This window comes from Dipodomys merriami, unplaced genomic scaffold (genome assembly GCF_024711535.1).
Source record: "Dipodomys merriami isolate MVZ:Mamm:240054 unplaced genomic scaffold, mDipMer1.0.p SCAF_11, whole genome shotgun sequence".
Lineage (NCBI taxonomy): Eukaryota > Metazoa > Chordata > Mammalia > Rodentia > Heteromyidae > Dipodomys > Dipodomys merriami.
Genome location: NW_027202382.1, coordinates 26827250 through 26845993, shown reverse-complemented (window position 1 = coordinate 26845993; position 18744 = coordinate 26827250). Strand labels below are relative to the sequence as shown.

The window sequence follows — 18744 nt, the reverse complement described above, 5'->3', positions numbered from 1 at the left end:
AAAGCACTCTCAGTAAATATTTTTTCTCCAGAAAACACATTGTCTCCATGTCATATTTAAAATAAACTCAAATATAGCTAGTCCTAGCTACTCTGGAGGCTTAAATGCAAAGGATCAAGATGCAAAGCCAGAGCAGGCAGAAAAGCCTAGAAGAGACTTCATCTCCAAAATAATTAGTAAAAAAGCTAGGTTGGAGATATGGTTCAAGTGGAGGAGTAGCAGCAAGCAGCATAAGCCAGAAACCAGGGTAAGTATAAGACCCGAAGTTTAAACCTTGGTACTGGCCAAAAGAAAAAAAAAGGATGCAAAAAAACAACAATACATACCAACGTATCAACACCTTCAGATTTAAGAGATAAAACATAGCAAGCATTTATTCTATGTTGAATACTATTTTTTTGTACTTTACAAATACCATTTAGCCTTCTGACAACCTGTGATAGAGTATCATATCATTCCTCCTCATACTACAGATGAGGAAGCTGGAGACATTGAATTTAGATTAATTAACCCAAAGTCATAAACAGCTCTGTTATCTGAATGCGGGGGACTTCGCTCCAGGGTTAAGCTGTTCTGCATAAGTACCTTTTCCCCCCTCTCTCTTGTCATATTGAAAGTCTATCAAAAATACTTTGTAATTCATCTCCATCCCTTTCCACAGCAGTCACTATCCTAGTTTGATCTACAGCATGCCCTAGTTGATGTTCAGCCTCTGTTCATGCTTCAGTCTATTTTATAGAATGCCTTAGGTCAGTCTTTCCACAAATATGGTTCCTACCATCCTTCCAGCCTACATATCTCCAGTGCTACTACCTTCCCACTGCAACCCCATCAACTTGAGTCCAAGGCCCTTGAAACCTGGACCTCCTCTAGTATTCAGTAGAAAACAGAAGAGTGGGGTGTCATCACTAGGTTTCCATGGCAACATGGCAGCACAGTGCTTGCACATCTCCTCCCAACTGGATTTGCTTCCTTCTTTCTTCCTTGCCTGATCGCCTCACCCTATAAACTCCATTGCAAAGGCCGCCATCTTGGCAAATCCTTCCCTGACTATTTTTAAAGTATAAATTCAACTCTAAATGCAATAAACAAACTTAGGAGCATCTTAATGTTTAGAAGCATTTCAACATCTTGTTTCCTCCTCCTCTTCCTTCTTCTTCTGCTCCTCTTCCTCCCCCTCCTCCTTTTCTTCTTCTTCTTCCTCTTCCTCCTCCTCATCCTCCTCATCTCTCCTTATCTCTCCCCCTTCCCCCAAAGGTCATAGTTGCTGACACTCTTGCTCATACCACTCTTAGGGCCCACTCCATGCTTCTCAAACTATGAACTCTGCTAGTATTTATCAAGTAGTGTAATTAAATAATTAATTAGGGCTGATACTGGAGCTTGAAATCAGCTTTTTAAGCTAACAGCTCACACTTTATCATGTGAGCCACACCTCTACTTCTAGCTTTTTTCTGAAGATAAAAGTCTCTTGGAGCTGGGCACCAGTGGCTCACACCTGTAATCTGAGCTACTCAGGAGGCTGAGATCTGAGGATTGTGGTTCAAAGCCAGCTCGGGCACAAAAGTCCAAGAGACTCTTATCTCCAATAAACCACCAGAAAACTGGAAGTGGCACTGTGGCACAAGTGGTAGAGTGCTAGCCTTGAGCTGATAGAGCTGAGGGACAGCACTCAGGCCCAGAGTTCAAGCCCCACAACTGAACAACAACAACAAAAAAATCTCTTGGATTTGTCTGCCTGAGCTAGTTTTGAATTGTGCTCCTCAGATCTCAGCCTCCTGAGTAGCTAGGATTGCAAGAATGAGCCATTAGCATCCAACAAGTGTCCCCAGACTCTTTGTAGAACTTTAGTCCTTTAGCCATTTTACACAGAAAGAAATTGAGACACACAAAAATGGCAACTGGGGGGCTGGCTGGGAAGATGGCTCAGTGGTAGAGTGTTTGTCTTGCATGCATGAGGCCCTGGGTTCAATTCCTCAGCACCACATAAGCAGAAAAAGCCAGAAGTGGTGCTATGGCTCAAGTGGTAGAGTGCTAGCCTTGAGCTGAAGAGCTGAGGGACAGCACCCAGGCCCAGAGTTCAGACCCCACAACTGACAAGAAAGAAAGAGAGAGAGAGAGAGAGAGAGAGAGAGAGAGAGAGAGAGAGAGAGAGAGAGAGAGAGAGAGGGAGAGAGAGAGAGAGAGGGAGAGAGAGAGAGAGAAAGAAAGAAAGAAAAAAAGACAAAAATGGCAACTGACTTGAAACTCATGACTGAGCCACTGAATAGCCCATGGTTAGCAGATGCAGAGTCCTAGCTCTGTTTCTTGGTTTTGGTTTAATAAATGTGTATTTGTAGTAAACTTCCACTGATAACTATGTAATGAACAAATGGCCCAGGCCAAGAGCCAGTGTCCTCTGTTGAGTCTCTGTCTGCCTGCTAAGGGCTAGATTGGATGCTTCTGCTTTCTTGTTTTAACTGATCCTTTCCATTGAGATTCTATAAGAATATGACACAAATTACAGATAAAGTAAGGAAATGATTTGATGTGGTATGATATGGATGACTGTCACAGGATGCTCTGATCCTTCAAAACAGTCTATTTGGGTAAAGGTGTCTCACTGTGGAATGAATTGAAGTTTTTTTTTTTTAAGTTTATTTAATTCCCCTAGGAAATGTCATGCTGTGTAGCTCTCTGATTCTCACTTCATGCCAGTTGCATATTAGAATCTGGGACAGGTTCTAAAAAATATTATGATACAAAGATCCTTCATATCATATAGAAGTTCTAATTTAATCAGTTCTAATTTAATCTAATTTAATTAGTGAGGTGTTCACTAAATAGCTCTAGTGGGCAGCTAATGTTGGAAGCAGCAGCCTGAGTGATGAGGGCAGGCCAAATGGGTCCAAGATAAAATCCTATCTCACCTGCTAGCTCATAGAAAACGTCAGATATAGATTCAGGAATGAGGTCAAAACCCCACATCTGAACCAGGTGCTGGTGACTCCTGCCTATAATACTAGCTACTCAAGAAACTGAGATCTCAGAATCATGGTTCAAAGCCCAGGCAGGAAAGTCTGTGAGACTCTCACTTCCAATTAACCACACAAAAAAGCCAGAAGCAGAGCTGTGGCTCAAGTGGTAGAGTAGTAGCCTTGAGCAAAAAAGCTCAGAGACAGTGCCAGGCCCTGAATTGAAGCTCCAAGACTGACACACACAAAGAAAAAATCCTCACACAGTCACCTGGGCAACTCTGACAACTGATTTCAATTTACCAAGCCTCACTGCAGGGCTTCCATTAAATATACTTTAAAGATGCCTGTAAGCCTAGTACTAAAGAGGAGGCTGAGAAGAAAGATCACGAATTCAAGAATAACCTTGAACATATATCACAAGAACTTGTGTGTGTGTGTGTGTGTGTGTGTGTGTGTGTGTGTGTGTGTGTGTGTGTGTGTGCATGCACATGCCCGCACACAACTGTGCATATATTGTATTCTCTCTTTATATACGTGTGTGTAGATATATATAGAGAGATATAGATATATCTCTCTATATATATGAAAGACCTTTTCTGCTTTCCCTTTCTTTTTGCTTTTCCAGGATAAGAAATGTTTGAGGCAGTATTGAAAAATGCAGCAGAGGAAAAACAAGAAATGGAGAAATGAAGTCAATGGCTATGCTTTGAATATAGTTTGCTCACTCAAAACTCATGTTGGAATTTGATTACTATTGCAATGTGATAAGGTCACTAAGGCGGATGAAGGCCTTTCTTCCAGGAGTGAACTCTTAGTTACTGAGACAGTGCACTGTTCTCCAGCAGGGCCACCCCTCTGCCTTGTCTCTCTGTAGTGCTCTCTTGTCCTTTCGCCTTCTTTCACATTATAACACTTCTTCTCTGCCCTGGGAATTTCTAGCCTCCAGATTGAAAGCTAAATCAACTTCTTTCTTTTATAAATTACTCAATCTTGGGTTTTTTTTTTATAGCAACAGAAAATGGACTGGGAAAGGGAAGAAAAACAGTTGCAAGGTAAAGGGAGAAAAGGGAAGAAAAGCAAAAGGAGGGGAAGGGGAAGGGAGAGGGAGAAGAGTGGAGGAAAAGTGAAGTTGAACTGTACTTGAGTAATCCTTTCCCATTTATATCTTATTCCCTAGTGCTTGAGCCACTTAATAGCCCATTCTAGGCCTCTGCCGCTGCAAGAGGCAATCAAGAAGCCTGGTGGGCAGGCACCACTGAAACTGAAGACAGGAAAATGCTTTATAGCAGAAGAAAAATTTTATAGCGGAAGCAGCAGCCCAATGCACTTGTACACTGCACAAATTTCTCTGAAAATTCACATGTGGCTACTCACTTTGCTCAAGTAACACCGCAGGAGTCCAATCAGCTCAGACTCTGTGGGTGAAACTATTTATGCCAAAGACAGCGCTTTAGCTACACAGATGTTACTTTTGTTTGTTGAAATGATCAGGATCTTACTGCAGAGTTTTTAAGCTTCCTGCTGATGTGTTCTGTGCTTTCTGCATAAAAAGATCACTGTGACCAGCACCTGGCCCAGCAGAAAGATTAAGTCATCCTGGTCTGTGTTTAGATCCCAGCACTGTCTCTTTCTCTTCCGGTTGCTTTGAGCACATTACTTTGTTTCCCATCTTGATCTTTGAAATGAGAAATTGGGATTTTTTTTTTTCTGTCATGGAGCTTGAACTAGGGCCTGGGTGCCGTCTCTGAGCTTTTTCACTCAAGGCTAGCACTTTATCACTTTGAGCCATAGTCTATTTATGTGGTTAATTGAACATAAGAGTCTCTTGGGCTTTCCTGCCTGGCTAGCTTTAAACTCTCAGCCTCAGATCTCAGCCTTCTGAGTAGCTAGGATTACAGATGTGAATCACCAGTGTCTGGCTGGGATGTTTTTGTTTTAAGAGCGTACAGAGGCCAGAAAGCATCTCCCAGATCTTAGGGTTTCACGCATGGTATGGCATCACATAGCCCTGACTCACATACCAAGGAAGTGATCACATTTTGGATCTTCTTCACTTCATTGGAAAGAGACTCTTCTCTAATGCATTTCCTCTTTTTTGCAGAAGAGAGTTGTTCTCAGTGATCCAATGCATCTGAAAATTCATAGTGTTGATTTATATTTATTTTGAGTAATTTTTATGGCATGTGATAAGTATTTAAGATAGTGTGTCAAAGCTTTTAAGTAAGCAGAAGCCAAAAAGGTAGATTACATAGTTCAAGCAATACTCTTAAATCCAAAGTTTTAGAAGCTGAGTTAAGATGTGTGGAGCTATGTGGTGAGAGACTTAGTCCATCATGAAGAGCAGAACCTCTATTTTTACTCTGTCTTGAAATAAACCCCTCTAAGAAATGGAATTTGAGTCAGCAGAGTCTGATGGAAACACAATTCACAGTGGCTACAGAACTGATCTCACCTTCAGATATCCTCAGGCTGACCTGTGGACACAGTCTGAAAAGAATGGAATGTAGTCTATACATACCTATTAGTTTATGTTTTTTAATACTTAATGACTTAAACAAGAAAACATGAAGTTGGGAAACAGAATTATTATCTTAAAGTTGATTGGCTTTTGGTCAAAGTTAAAAACAAGTGAACACTAGATCGAATTGGATTTTGATGACAGGTTTGGAAGGAAAGGTTCCCATGTCACCATTCCCTCACCTCACTGAACTTTAGTGCTACTAGTAAGACACAAAAGTGAACACTGGAGAATATTCCCATATTTGTGAATGTAAAACCCAAGAAAAACAGTAAGTGAAGGAAAGATCACATGCAAATTTCAATACAGGTGGGCTTTGTTTCTTATTTTTCCTAAGAAGGAATATGAAGTCCCCAGAACTCTTCAACTGTTGGCAATAAAATTTCTATTTGTCCAGGGATGAAAATTTTTTTTATCATGAAGCACATGATACCCTAAAGCTCTTCCAAACACTATATTGTGCACTTAGCCTATGAAATAGAGAGGTGTAATTGTCAGCTGTTTTGGGAAATGGATTATTTCACTTAATATATACAGGAAGAGTTCAAACCCCTGTAAATAGGAGATTACAGCCTTATATTAGTCATTCATTACACAAGTCATGTGAGCTATAGTAAAGGTATCTGGTTTGTGTGTGTGTGTGTGTGTGTGTGTGTACACATGCACATGGGTGCGTGCCCATGCTCCCATGCTTGTACTGGGGTTTAACTCAGGGCCTGAGTGCTGTGCCTGAGCTTTGGTGCTCAAGCCACAGTGCTACTTCTGCCTTTTTTGGTGATTAATTGAAGGTAAGAGTCTCATGGACTTTCTTGTTGAGTCTGGCTTCAAACTGCAATCCTCTGATTTCATCCTCCTGAATTGCTAGGTTTACAGACACGAGCCATTAGTGCTTAGTGGAAATCCATACCTTTAAAATAATAATTCTCATAATTATCCTTGGCAATAAATTAAAAATGACTTCCAAATACTTGCAGACAAATTAATATAACTGTAGTCCAATTCAGCTTGTGAATAACTATTTTGTAACTTCTGTCCTAGATAACCTCAAAGACATCTTATAACCTTAACTTCTAAATAGCCAATGTTTGGTCATTGTATTGTTAGTTAAATGGAGAACTTGACCCTGTTTGAAAACAGCAGAAGAGCTAGATCTTAGCGGAACAGTTGGGGGAAAAACCATGGGATCTACAGTGGTTACAGAATGTAGCCTAGATCAAAAAGCACTTGCATAATCCCTTAGGCACACTGTTCCTCTAAACTGTTATGCCATTGGTGAAGTCACAACAACATCATCATTATCAAGAAAAGCAAAATCACATTTGCTTACTGAGAAATTGACCCGAAATCCTAGGCTTTACAAAATTTGAGCAATTCTGTTCTTTTTTTTTTTTTTTTAAATGACTAGGGAAGGAACACTGTCATTTAAACAAGATTTAACAAACAGCTAAGAGAACTACTAGTTTCTTCACTGTTTCCTTTTCTGTAAAGAGCGACACAGAGCCACTTCTAATACCTCTAGAGGGTGTTGTGATTTCTGAGCATTTGCTTGAGTAGACAAACGTGCAAAATAAGAACTAGCACCATTTTGTCTTTTCTTGCATGAGCCATCCCATCTCTCACATCACATTCATGATATAGATTCTTTGGTGAGGTAGGAAGACCTGAATGTGACATTTGCTCCCTTGGATCCTCATATCAGTTTTTAGCTCTGCTACATGGGGCGAGGTACTTATTATCTCCTAAACTAAATATTCTCATGTAGAAATGTAGAATAGTAGCAATGTCACCCTCATTGGGCTGACAGACTAAAAGATATCCTACCTTCCCAAGGGGAAAAATGCTTAGGTTTAACCTAGTAGTGAACTGGTTCATGTCTAAACTTCTAATTTCTTCATCTAAATTCAATTATTAGTGTTCGTGTTGGTAAGGTTTTATCTTCTGTGGTGGGAAATAATCCCTAGAGTAGAATTCTAGGTTGAAGTATATGGAACTGCCAATGTTCAATCATCCACAAAACCAATCATAAACCTCAGGAGGCCAAAGAAGTTTCTCTTTTTATACTACTTCTGAAACACATCTGGAAGCTTATATAATCTTTGTAGAAGGAGAGATACTTCATTATCACATGTCAACTAACATTTATCATCCACTTCCAGTTTCCACAGTGCTTTACATAAATATATTTTCATTAATTCTGAACAACGGTGTGGATGGAGATGAGCATAGGGTTTTTAATCTGCTTCTAGATTTTCTTTCCCCCATCGTTATACCCTAGAATTGTGGAATATTTGCATATTAAAGCATATTTTCATTGACTAGGAAAATAAGGTAAAAAAGCCTATTACCTACAGCATAGGATGAATCAGACAAAACATGGCTCCACAATGCCAAATGCATTGGCACCTTGGGACCATCCAGTATGCCATCCTCAGCTTTTCTGACAAGAACAAGATGTTCTTGCATGTCTGCCACTTTGTACTGATTGAAATGCTTGTCCATTACAACTTAGACGTCTGAACAGTCCAAAAGGAACCAGTCATGCTTCCATTGTTAACGTTGCTAACCATGCATAGAGACATCCAAGTTTGAGTTTCTACTGTGAAACCCAAATGAATGAGAATACCCCAATGGATTCATTTATTGTGTGTCCTCCAAGAATAAAATTTCTGGTCACAGTTCTACAGGTGATAGAACATTTGGTCTTTGTTCATTTTTTTTTTGTGTGTGCCGTAACTTGTAAACTTTGTATTTGAGCACCTACTATGTGATCTTCCTGGCTCATGGGTTGGCAAACTACAAGCTCACAGGCCCAATCAAGCCTAACATCTGCTTTACAAATAAAGTTTATTGGAATATGGTCACACTCTTTGATTTGCATGTTATATAGGTCTACTTTTTGTTACAGCTGACTAGCTGTGATAGAGGTTATTTGGCACATAAAACCAGACATATTTGCAATCTGGCCATTTACAGGAAATGTTTGCTACTCTGGGGATTATTTCTCACCACATAAGACAAAACCTTACCAACAGAAAGACTAATAATTGAACTTAGATGAAGAAATTAGAACTTTACCTTGTTCCAAGTAAAGAGGTAACCACAGTGAACAAGAGAAACAAGCTCTATGTGTCTTTGGGTGTTCCAGGTTAGAAAACTACTGGAGGAACCCTATCATTTAGCCTAACGGGCACTCTGAGATTGCCCAGCGGTCACAGTTCTGGTCTGCCTCTAGGACTTGCAAGGAAAAAGGATAAAAGATGACAGACATGGAGAGAAATAGATGGAAGGGAACTAGAGAGAGCAAGTGTCTTGGATTCATTAGCGTGGAAGCCAGTTGACAGTAGGTAAGCTGCGATGATTACCAACAAAAGGCACCCAAACCCATGGGTCAAGTGCTACATGGCACAGAATCACTTGGAACTTCCTTTAAAATGCAGTTTACAGGGCCCCACCCAGGAGTCTAAAACTGAGTTCCAGAGGTGAGGCTGAGCATCTCCAGGTGACCAGCTCAGTGTGAGGGCCATCGGATTCGCCTTAGGTTGCAGGAAGAGGATAAAGGTGCTCCCATCATGGCGAAGCCCCAAGTCTGTAGACTGCTAGCAAGAAAGGAAAAGAATTAGGGCACAGACACATAGAGGTAGATGCAGTGAAAAGGCAGTTTATTGTCTATTAATACTGTACAGAGAAACAGAGAGAAGCTACAAGTACAGCATCAGTTGTCACTTGGCAGTGTTTTTTCTGAAGTCAGTTTTTGTTTTGTTTTGTATCTGAAGGAAACAGAACAGTCAAAGTACACTTCAGGTTACAAAGTACAGCAGCTAGCCCAGCAGTCTAATTCAGAGTATGCACAACAGGCGCCCATCCCCCCCACCCCACCAACCAACCATGAATGAGTGTATTTACAGAAGATGTCACTCGCCCCAAGTGAGTGCGCTGCTAAAGCTGAAAATTCAATCCACAACCTACATTCACCAAAAAATGCTGCACCACACACAACATTTTCATGGAACCCTGTAACATTTCTACTCTTCTAAATCAGGAGCTTGACAGGAGGAAAGAATGTTCCAGAACCCTGCATAGAACTCTTCCCACTTGCCAGAATGAGAGTTGGAGCTACGTGCAGAACAGTTGGGATCAGGTGTTGCCCGGTGGCCTTTTTACATATGAAGACTTGTCACTGCAAACCTATGGTGACTGGATATCTTCCTGACCACCTAAATTCAAAGCCAGGAGATTTCCTTAGTAATAAAGAGTTAATCAACTCTCCCTTAGCACCTTCAGGCAACTGCATAGTCTTTTCATATTTGCAGTTGTCTTCATGACAACAATGTTTTAAAGATGAGCTTGAGTTGGGCTTGTGAAGGGATTCTGGTAATGAAAGATTTAAAGTTATTCCCATGGGCTGAGCACGGTGGTTCACACTTGGGAATTCCAGCATTTGGGAGACGGAGGCAGGAGGATCACAAGTTCAAGGCCAGCCTGGGCTACATACTAAGACACTTTCTCAAAAGCCAAAAATTGATCAAGGGCATGGATTAAGTGGCGGAGCCCCTGCTGAGCACATGCAAGGTCCTGAGTTCAAACCCTAATACTGCCAAAATAAAAATAAAGAATTTGCATGAGAACCACAGTTTTTGAAAATTATTTTTATATTTACTTCTTTTTATCTTTAGAAAGTTTATGACCTTGGCTTGGTAGGAAAAGAATGTCGGTCTCAGGGTAGGAGCTCATGCTACTTGGGAGAGAATTCTAATAGGAATGGCATGAAGACACTAAAGTCTGACTCACTCTGTGAACCAGGTAAAGGAACAAATAAAACTGAGTGTGACTGAATAGAAATTTAAAAATCTGGTAGAAAACTGGGGAGGGGGATATCAATAACCCTAATTCAGAATCTCCTTTATGGATAAAGATGATCATTTCCTGACTCTACTTAACTCTGTAAGTATGATGTAGCCACTTCGGTGATATGCATTAGGTCAACAATGCCTATTAAGTTTTCAATTGCTGGTTTATACATTTATGTGTAGATTGCAGATGGTCAGATGTTTCTGACTCACTATCAAAGGTTCTATAATGAGTGATCCCTTAATCATAAATGTAGCAATTACTCCTTAAATATGTGTGAAAGAGTTGGATTCTTATCATTGCTAGGCTTGGTTTACTATATAAAGGAACCATCTTTTTCTAGAATATTGTGATGTATTATTAATGGTGTAGCCTGGAGAGCTATCAAGTTATAACATATAGTCTATGTAATGGAAGGTGTAGAAAGCTTAATCTTATACCTACATTTATTTGGAAACATTGACTTTCAGCCATGGCAGTGCAAAGACAGGTCCCAAGATCTTGACTCCTACCTCCAAGATCTATTTAGTGCTATAGAACTCACCAGAAATGACCTTAATGGAATGAAGAAATAACTTAATCAATCAAGGGTATTTTCAAACTCAAACTCCATAACCCATATAGGTTTCATTATAAAAATATTATTCCTTAAAAAAATACACAAATGTAAAATATTCCACTTCTCTAGCCATGCCTCATCCCTACCAAAGCATGCTACTCATCTTACACTACAGTGAATAGAAAAAAACCAAACAAAACAAACAGCCCTTTGGGGAGGATGCATTTGAGTCTGTCGGTCTTGCCTTTTTTTCTATGCTAATTGTGCTTACAACTATACTCTTAGACCCAGATAGGGGACACAAGTCCTCTTCTCTCACAGTGAGAGGAAATGACTGTGAGAGGTCATGTGTTCCATGTGACCTGCCCTGGAATGTCAGAGGGTGATTTCCAGGCTCAGATGGGAACACAGAAACATGTTCAATTGGTGGAAGGCCATAGGTAAGGCACAAGCTATGCCCAAGTTAGCCTCGCTGGGCCCTACCTACAAGGTTCTGCCTGAGGCTCCTATGATGAGATGTACAGCTCTGAAGAAGGGTGGGTTGAGTGCAGAAGCAAATGTGTTAATACAGCTTTGGAATACAACCTTCATTTTTTAACAGGACAGAAAAGAAGAACATAGACAGCAATCTAAGGCAAACTATCAACTGGCACATCAGAACTCTTTCTTTGTCATTCATTTTGTTGACATCACAAGGCAGATACATTCTGTAAACATATTTGCTACACAGCACATTGACCACAAAAAGAAAGCCAACCCTGTACTTCTTTTCTTTTGGTCATTCTGTTCTTTCACTTCAAAAGGACTGCCTAAAGTCTAGGGAGAATTTTATGGTTTGTGAGATATACCTTGCTTTTGATAAAAATGCAGTGACTTGCAAAAATTAGCCCCAGGTGACCGCTAAGAGGCAATATGGGACAAAGATAACCATTCATACCTTAACCTGTAGAAACTTAGAAAATAGTCACAAAATATAAAAAACATCAGGTTCAGGAAACATTTTGTTTTCCTGCTTAGTAAAAGAGAACATTGAAAAATTATTATTATTATCTTTACAAAAGTTAAGGCTGTCCAGATCTTTGATGCAGAAAGTCTGTGGTCCCCAAAATTTCATATTTCATTTTTACATCAACAGCAGGTTTGTGTGTGTGTGTGTTTATGTATGTGTGTGTGTGTGTGTGTGTGTGTGTGTGTGTGTGTGTGTGTGTGTGTGTGTGTGCGCGTGTGCGATAGTTCAGACTTTCTAATGTTAGTCTTTAGGGGAGACAGGAAGCAGAAGCCTACTTAAATTATACCAAAATTAAGTTAGGGGAGCTGGTTGAAGGATTCCCAGTAACATTTCCCTTTGACATTCTCAAGATATAATCACTATTCCATAGCTTTCTACATTCAATCACTAAGTATTCTGTTTGTTGTTGAAATGGGAATTATAATTAAGATGATTGCTGAAGTTATAAAAATATAGACACATGACTGCATTGTATTCCTGTGCCAATGTAGATGCCAATTCTTTTTGTCCATAGAAAATGAAGAGGGTTTTCTCAGTAAGTGAAGAAGAAAGCTACAAAATGAAGGTGAACTAATAGCAGGAATCAAAGATCCATCTTCCCCTTTGTTACTTCGAGCTATTTTGTATGAACTCCAGGCTCCTGTTTGGTTTCACTATCCCAATAGAGCAAATAATACTTTATGGTTCTCCTTTATCCAGTGGAGTTCAATGGAGCTTGATGAAGAAATCGAGGAGCTTCTGAAGGATTATATATTTAGCAAGGTTTTCAAACCTATGTCTTAAAAATGCTGAGAATTTGTGATTTCAACTATGAATGTGCATGTTGCAAAAATACAACATGAGACCATTCACCTAAGCATGGTTTGCTATGAACTAACATTAACAGGAGACAAGAGACTATATCTGCAAGGATTGGGTCTTTTTTAGTGAGTTAAACTCTTCAGTGGGTCTATGATTGAAGAAAAAATGACTTTGCCTCTAGATTTTAAATAAGAGCAAAAAGAATTGTCCTAAGTGTATGTTTTAAATGGATAGGGTTAATGCTTTATAAAGAGGAATAACATCTCTTTTTCTTTTCTCTTATCTCCGTATTCTCTTCCCTTGTCTTTTGTTACCTATTGGCATTAAGTAAATGGCAACTTTCAAGAGTACTCTGAGGTCTCTTGAATTCAAATTCTGCAGGATGTGAAGGGAAATGAACTGTTTTCCCATTTGGCTTTGATGCTTGGTCCCAGAGATGATATGATGATATTTTATCTCCAGGGAACTCTCTCTCTCTTTCTCTCTCACTCTGTATCTCTCTCTGTATTTTTATTGGCTTCTCTCCTTTTATTAATACTTGACCCTAACCCAAAACAAAATAATCTACTTGCACGCAGGGAAAACACTGATTACCAGAAGTAAATCGGAAAAGGTGGGGATTTAAAGTAAATACATGTTTATTGACATTTCACAAGCAGTTCAATTTAATTAACTCTAGACTTTTAGTTCCTAAAAGCCTTTTTGTAATTTTAGGATGGCTCAGGATGCTTAAGGAAGCCATGTTTCGAATCTGTCAAGGGGTGAATTCCTAGTATTTTTCTGCTCTAACCCTCATACTAATTGGCATCAGTAGTATTTAGGAAATCACACTTAGACACTATTATTTTTGATCATACATGGAAAGCAGTATCATTATGGGTAGAATAAGAACAAGGTAAAAATAAGTCCCCTCAGTTTTGTGTTACTGCATATTTACAGAGAAAAGGGGGAAAAGTTAAGGATACACAAGTCATCAACATTTTTCATGACATATAGGGATAAATGTTCTCATTTTAACTATTAAATAATCTTTAATAAATGTCACCATAATCTGTTAAAAATGACATCACTTTTTTTCTTCCTCTATTTAAAAGAGAACTGATTATAAGCCCAACTAAATATTAGCTCAAAAAAGATCCTGGTTTGTAGCTTCATTACTGATTCTTTCATTAACCTGGTTATATAACCGAATCGTCTGCATTCTTGAAGGCCATGATAATTTTTAGAGCGGAAGTGTGACAAAAGCAGGAGGAAAGGCAGAGTATTCACAATCATGGGTCCGTTTACATTTTCATTATCAAGGGCATAACTTGCTGCTTTACATAGGACTATAGTTCTTGTCCAATAGAAGTCCTGTCTGAGCCCACATGCTTATGAAGACATGAAAATATTCAAATGTTTGCCACATTCAAAGGCATCTTCATTTACTGTGGTGATAAATAATTGAGGAAGGCAACACATCTCATTTTAAAAACTTAAAAAATGATAATGTTTAAAAATAAAAGTATAGAGAATCCTAATTCACGTAAGTTGCTAGTTATTATTTCCCATATGAGTAACTGATGGAGTGTGGATTATCACTGGTATTTTTGGCTTTATGAGTAGAGTTCTTGTGAGAGGTACAGATAATTTTGTCATGAGAAACTAGTTCTCTTATGGAAGGAAAGGAAAGGATTTCTCCTGAAAGACTGACTCTGTCTATCAAACACCAAGTCCATGGGGCTTAAGCTCTGCCATTTCACTCATTCATGTGCTTTTAAAACTCACACTGAATAATTTTTAATCACTAAGTGAATAAAAAAGACAAGCTTATGGCAAACTTTTATGTTTCTTTCCTAAATAAATTCTTAAAATAAGAGATTGTCCCAATATGGAAATTCTGCTCATTCTGTGTGAAGATAGCTTGATCCATACAACTTTTTATCTAACATGTAAGTGTTGCTTAAACAACCATCTACTGAGTAATGAAGCTGAGAATAGTGAGATATGTTAGCATTAAAACAGGTTTCTTGTAAGACAGCATTTTATTCCATCTCATCTACTGTGGTAAACCTGAGACAGAAATTCCCTCCATTAGTTGCCCAAAGTAAATCCAGCTTAGTTTCTCTGCTTGTTCTTCCTTAACTCTCGCTCTTGCTTACTTACTAGGGATAAAATGACTCATTTTGTGCTCATTAAAAATTCAGTTATTTGAGAAAAATAACAGACATAAAAATGTCATTTTCCTTTCTCATTGGAATATCATTTCAAGTTCCAAAATTAACTAACTAAATAAATTTAGCACTGAGAAAGCTGAACAGGACAAACTGAATTGGTTCTATAACACAATGTTTCAGGCCATCTTACTGTTTTCTGAACTACTCTCCACAGAAGATTTAATATGAGATGTCATATTATGTATTTTTTGCAACTATATTCTATAGAAACACAGAAAATTTTGTAAAATGCTACATAAGCATTTGCACAAGTAACTTGAAGTTATCTGCTATTAAAATGAGCTGTTCATTTTTATATTATTATTCTTTTCTTTTGGTTTCACTGCCCATCAAGATGTTAAATTATTAACATCACTTTGGTGCTAAGAATTTATTTCAAGCACTGTTTATTGTGGTCTAGAAAAAAAGGATTCCTTGGCATTCCAGAATCTCCAGATGTTTAAGAGTGAAAAAAAGTTTTAGCAAGTTCAGTAACATTTCAACTAGCCTGTGGACTGAATTTAAATATTTCACAATGACAAGACAGGTCTTTTGATATCTTTCAACCTTTTTTATATTTAATTTTCCCCCCTTAAACCTGCTATTTTCATGTCTGTCCTTAGACCTGCGTGTCAAAGTGACTGGAAGCATTCTCTTTCCCTCGGGAAGGATGGAAAGAAAAGTTACAGCTGCCAAGACTACAATCACCGGGCACATGAGCTGGACAGTTAATGCACACAGCACCATCCTTGATAAAGTGGGAGCGCTGTAACTACTGTAGTTTAGAAAGACTGTTTTAGAAATGTGGTCAGTGCAGAGATACTTCTCAAAATGATCCCCTCATGGAAAATAGACTGATATGATCAGAAAATATTCATGAAAAAGAAACCGATATAAAAATTTACATTGTTTGAGAGAATAGAAACAGAGTTCATGGATCGGAATGTCTAAACTTGATGATCACTATCAATGCTTAAAATAATGGCTGTCTCAGGTCCTTAGAAAATGTAAGATGGAGCTTCTTGTATAGAGAAGTTAAGACACAGAAAGAGAGACAGCTGCCGCTGAGCAGGTTCCTACACTTCTGCTGTGCCCAACACTGAATTGTTTTTCTTTCACATCAACTTCATTTCAGGTTTAACAGAAGGAAAAGCCAGCAATGCTCAATACTGTAATCTGGAAGCTCATATAAGGCAGAAAAAAGCATCTCCCTAGAATGACAGATTAAGTATGTCCATTTTTGGCTACACTAGAAACCAGCTACAGCCCACAGCTGATATAAAAACAAGTTATAAAAACTAAGATCCACAGCAAGTGAGGCAAATGAGAAGTTGGGGATGTGGCAGTGTGTGTGTGTATGTGTGTGTTTGTGTGTGACTATCTTGGAGGAATACACAACAAAATGAAAGCCCCAGTGCCAACGGGTTGGATTCCAGTCAAGTAAATTAAGGCTACAAGATTAACAGGCTGATATGAACAGTCCATTCCAATCGAGCAGTAGGTACTGATTCACTCTTGAAGACATAAGAAAAGGTTTAGAGAAAAAGCAAGTTCTTGGGGGAAAAAATGAACCACACACATGCACGTTGTTTCTGAGGTGAGGAAAAGGAAAAAAATAAAAAGAGAGATCAAAGCAATCCAACTGCAAGGCAAGGCAGGTGTTCGCTCCCAGTTCACAGTATTGCAGTTAGTGGTGCAGTGAGGTCTATGGAAGTGGTGGAGGGTAGAGAGGCTGCCCGGAAGAAAAGGGAGAAAAGAAGTGGTCACATGACAACACAGCATTGACAGCGCTTTTTCTTTTGGGTACCTGGGGCTGGCTCTGTGGCCAGGCTCTCTTCTTTCCCTTCTGGGGATGAGGGTTCAGTGGTGTCTGAGACCGGCCTTCCGGATACCAGCTCAGCTGCATTCCCATCAATAGTGGACACATCTGTCACTGTCTTCTCTCTTAATGACTTCTCATCATCTTCATCAATGAGAACTAATTCTGCCTTGATGGTTTCATCGTAGCCCAGTACCTTTTTAGTCTCCTCTTCATCCTCGATGTTTTGGTAGCCCATAAAAATCATGGTGACTGGCTGATCCAAGATGGCCTCTGGCCCTTCTGTGCTGGGAGCTTGAGCCTGTTGCCCTGGGTTTGCAGAAGAGTGATCTTTCCTAGACTTATGCACCATTTCTAACTTGGCTTCTTTGCAGAGCATGTGTTCCTTGGGATGGCCGAGGTTCCCATCTGCAATAACAGTCCTTTCTGACATGTACCCTCCTCTTAAGCTTGATTGTCCAGCTTTCTGAATAAGCTCTTCAACATCCTTTGCGCTTAATTTGTGCACTCCATTTTCTACTATGGTGCCTCCTGAGTGCACCTCATATACTACTTTGGTACCATCGTCATAGACTTTGACTCCTCTCTGATGCACCCCCTCTGGGCCAATGGCAGATGCAGAGAGAATCTTGGTCTCTCCTGTTTGTTTGTCTTTCTCCACATTAATTTCCATGGCGTACACAGCTTGAATGAAAACAAGAGAAAGGAAGTGCATGTTACAACAAAAAAAAGCCAGTGAATGGTTAATTGCCAAACAGACAAAAAGAAATGGTCTTGTGCCCTTTCTATTCTAACCACCAAGCATCCTGGGTGTTAGCGTGCGGTGCACATTGTGGACAGAGGCGGCTCTATATGTATTTTAACACAGTAGCTTAATGCACTGGGAAGACAGATGTACACAGTCACTGTATCTCAACAGCAGTCATGCTACTAAGGAAGACCTGCTACAGTAAGGCCACAAGAGACTTCAGACCTAGGTAGAAAGAATTACAGGAAGGCTGGCAACATGCAAATTTACCTTGATGGAGGGTTTTCTGGAAATATATACAATTTTAAAGTCCTAGGTTAAGATGTGTACCAGTTCAAATAAAAACAAAACCAAACAAAAAACACCCAACATTTTTAACTCTTTTATCAAGTGCTCTCTTATTTTTTCTTCTATATTTCCTTTTCCTGTTAATGGAGAATATGCCAAGGTTTTTACCAGTGGGACAGGACACAGCTATCTACATGCGCCACACAACTGGATTTGTATAAACACTGCAAAGATATGGAAACAGTTTGCATTACACGTCCTGAGTAGTTCAGTCAGGGAGGACCACAAAAGGATAAGACAGAAGCAGCAGCATCTGTGACACTGGAGTCTGAGTACAATATTGTAGAAGGCCTTTCTTCTTCTACCTATAGAGTACCACATCCTTGCAATTCTGTCCCATCCCTCTCTCTTCCACCTGCTGTCTTTTTTCTGTCTCGTTGCTACTACCCAATGTGAGGCGCTCCTTTACTCCTGGACTATCTAGTCTCATCCTCTCCAGTTCTTCCTGAGACATACTGCCAGTCTGGTGTTCCTAAAGACCAGTTCTTTCCTGTCCTATAGACTTGGGACACTTTAGTATTCCATGACTGTTCCCTCATAGGCTCCTTGTATGGTACACATTGTGGATGGGAAGAAATGGTCCCTGACCCACAAAGGCACCAAGCTGCAGGTACCCTTTACCTGGATGATGCTCAGACACTGGACTTAGCACCTTCAAAGTGATTCCATCTTCTCTGAAATCTCTCCTGCAGTCTTGGTGTTAAATAATAGCACCAGCACCACTTCTTAGTCCCTCAATTTTGAAGACTCAAAATCATACCTGCTTTGTCCTTTTCTTTCTAATACCTCATAACTAAGCAATCATTAGGAAGAGTTAATTCTGCTTTGAGATCCTCATCCGTTTCCTCCCCATGTTTCCCAGGCCTTCCTCAGCTTAACATAACAGCCCTGTCTCAGGCTTTACCTGACAATCTCTCTTCCCATCCTAGTTACAGAAGATTG

General features: G+C 39.5%; 1 protein-coding gene across 5 annotated transcripts in view; it reads right to left on the bottom strand.

Moving 5' to 3' along the window:
- Palm2akap2 (PALM2 and AKAP2 fusion) overlaps positions 1-18744 on the bottom strand; it is a 428099-nt gene that overhangs the window by 168092 nt on the left and 241263 nt on the right. For 3 of the 5 annotated variants that reach the window (XM_070011387.1, XM_070011397.1, XM_070011404.1), the window contains exon 7: positions 16695-17390. The exons of the other annotated variants lie outside the window; for them this stretch is intronic. In XM_070011387.1, coding sequence (XP_069867488.1) covers positions 16695-17390 — 696 coding nt within the window. The remainder of the gene's footprint in view (positions 1-16694; positions 17391-18744) is intronic. 5 annotated transcript variants of the gene reach the window in all.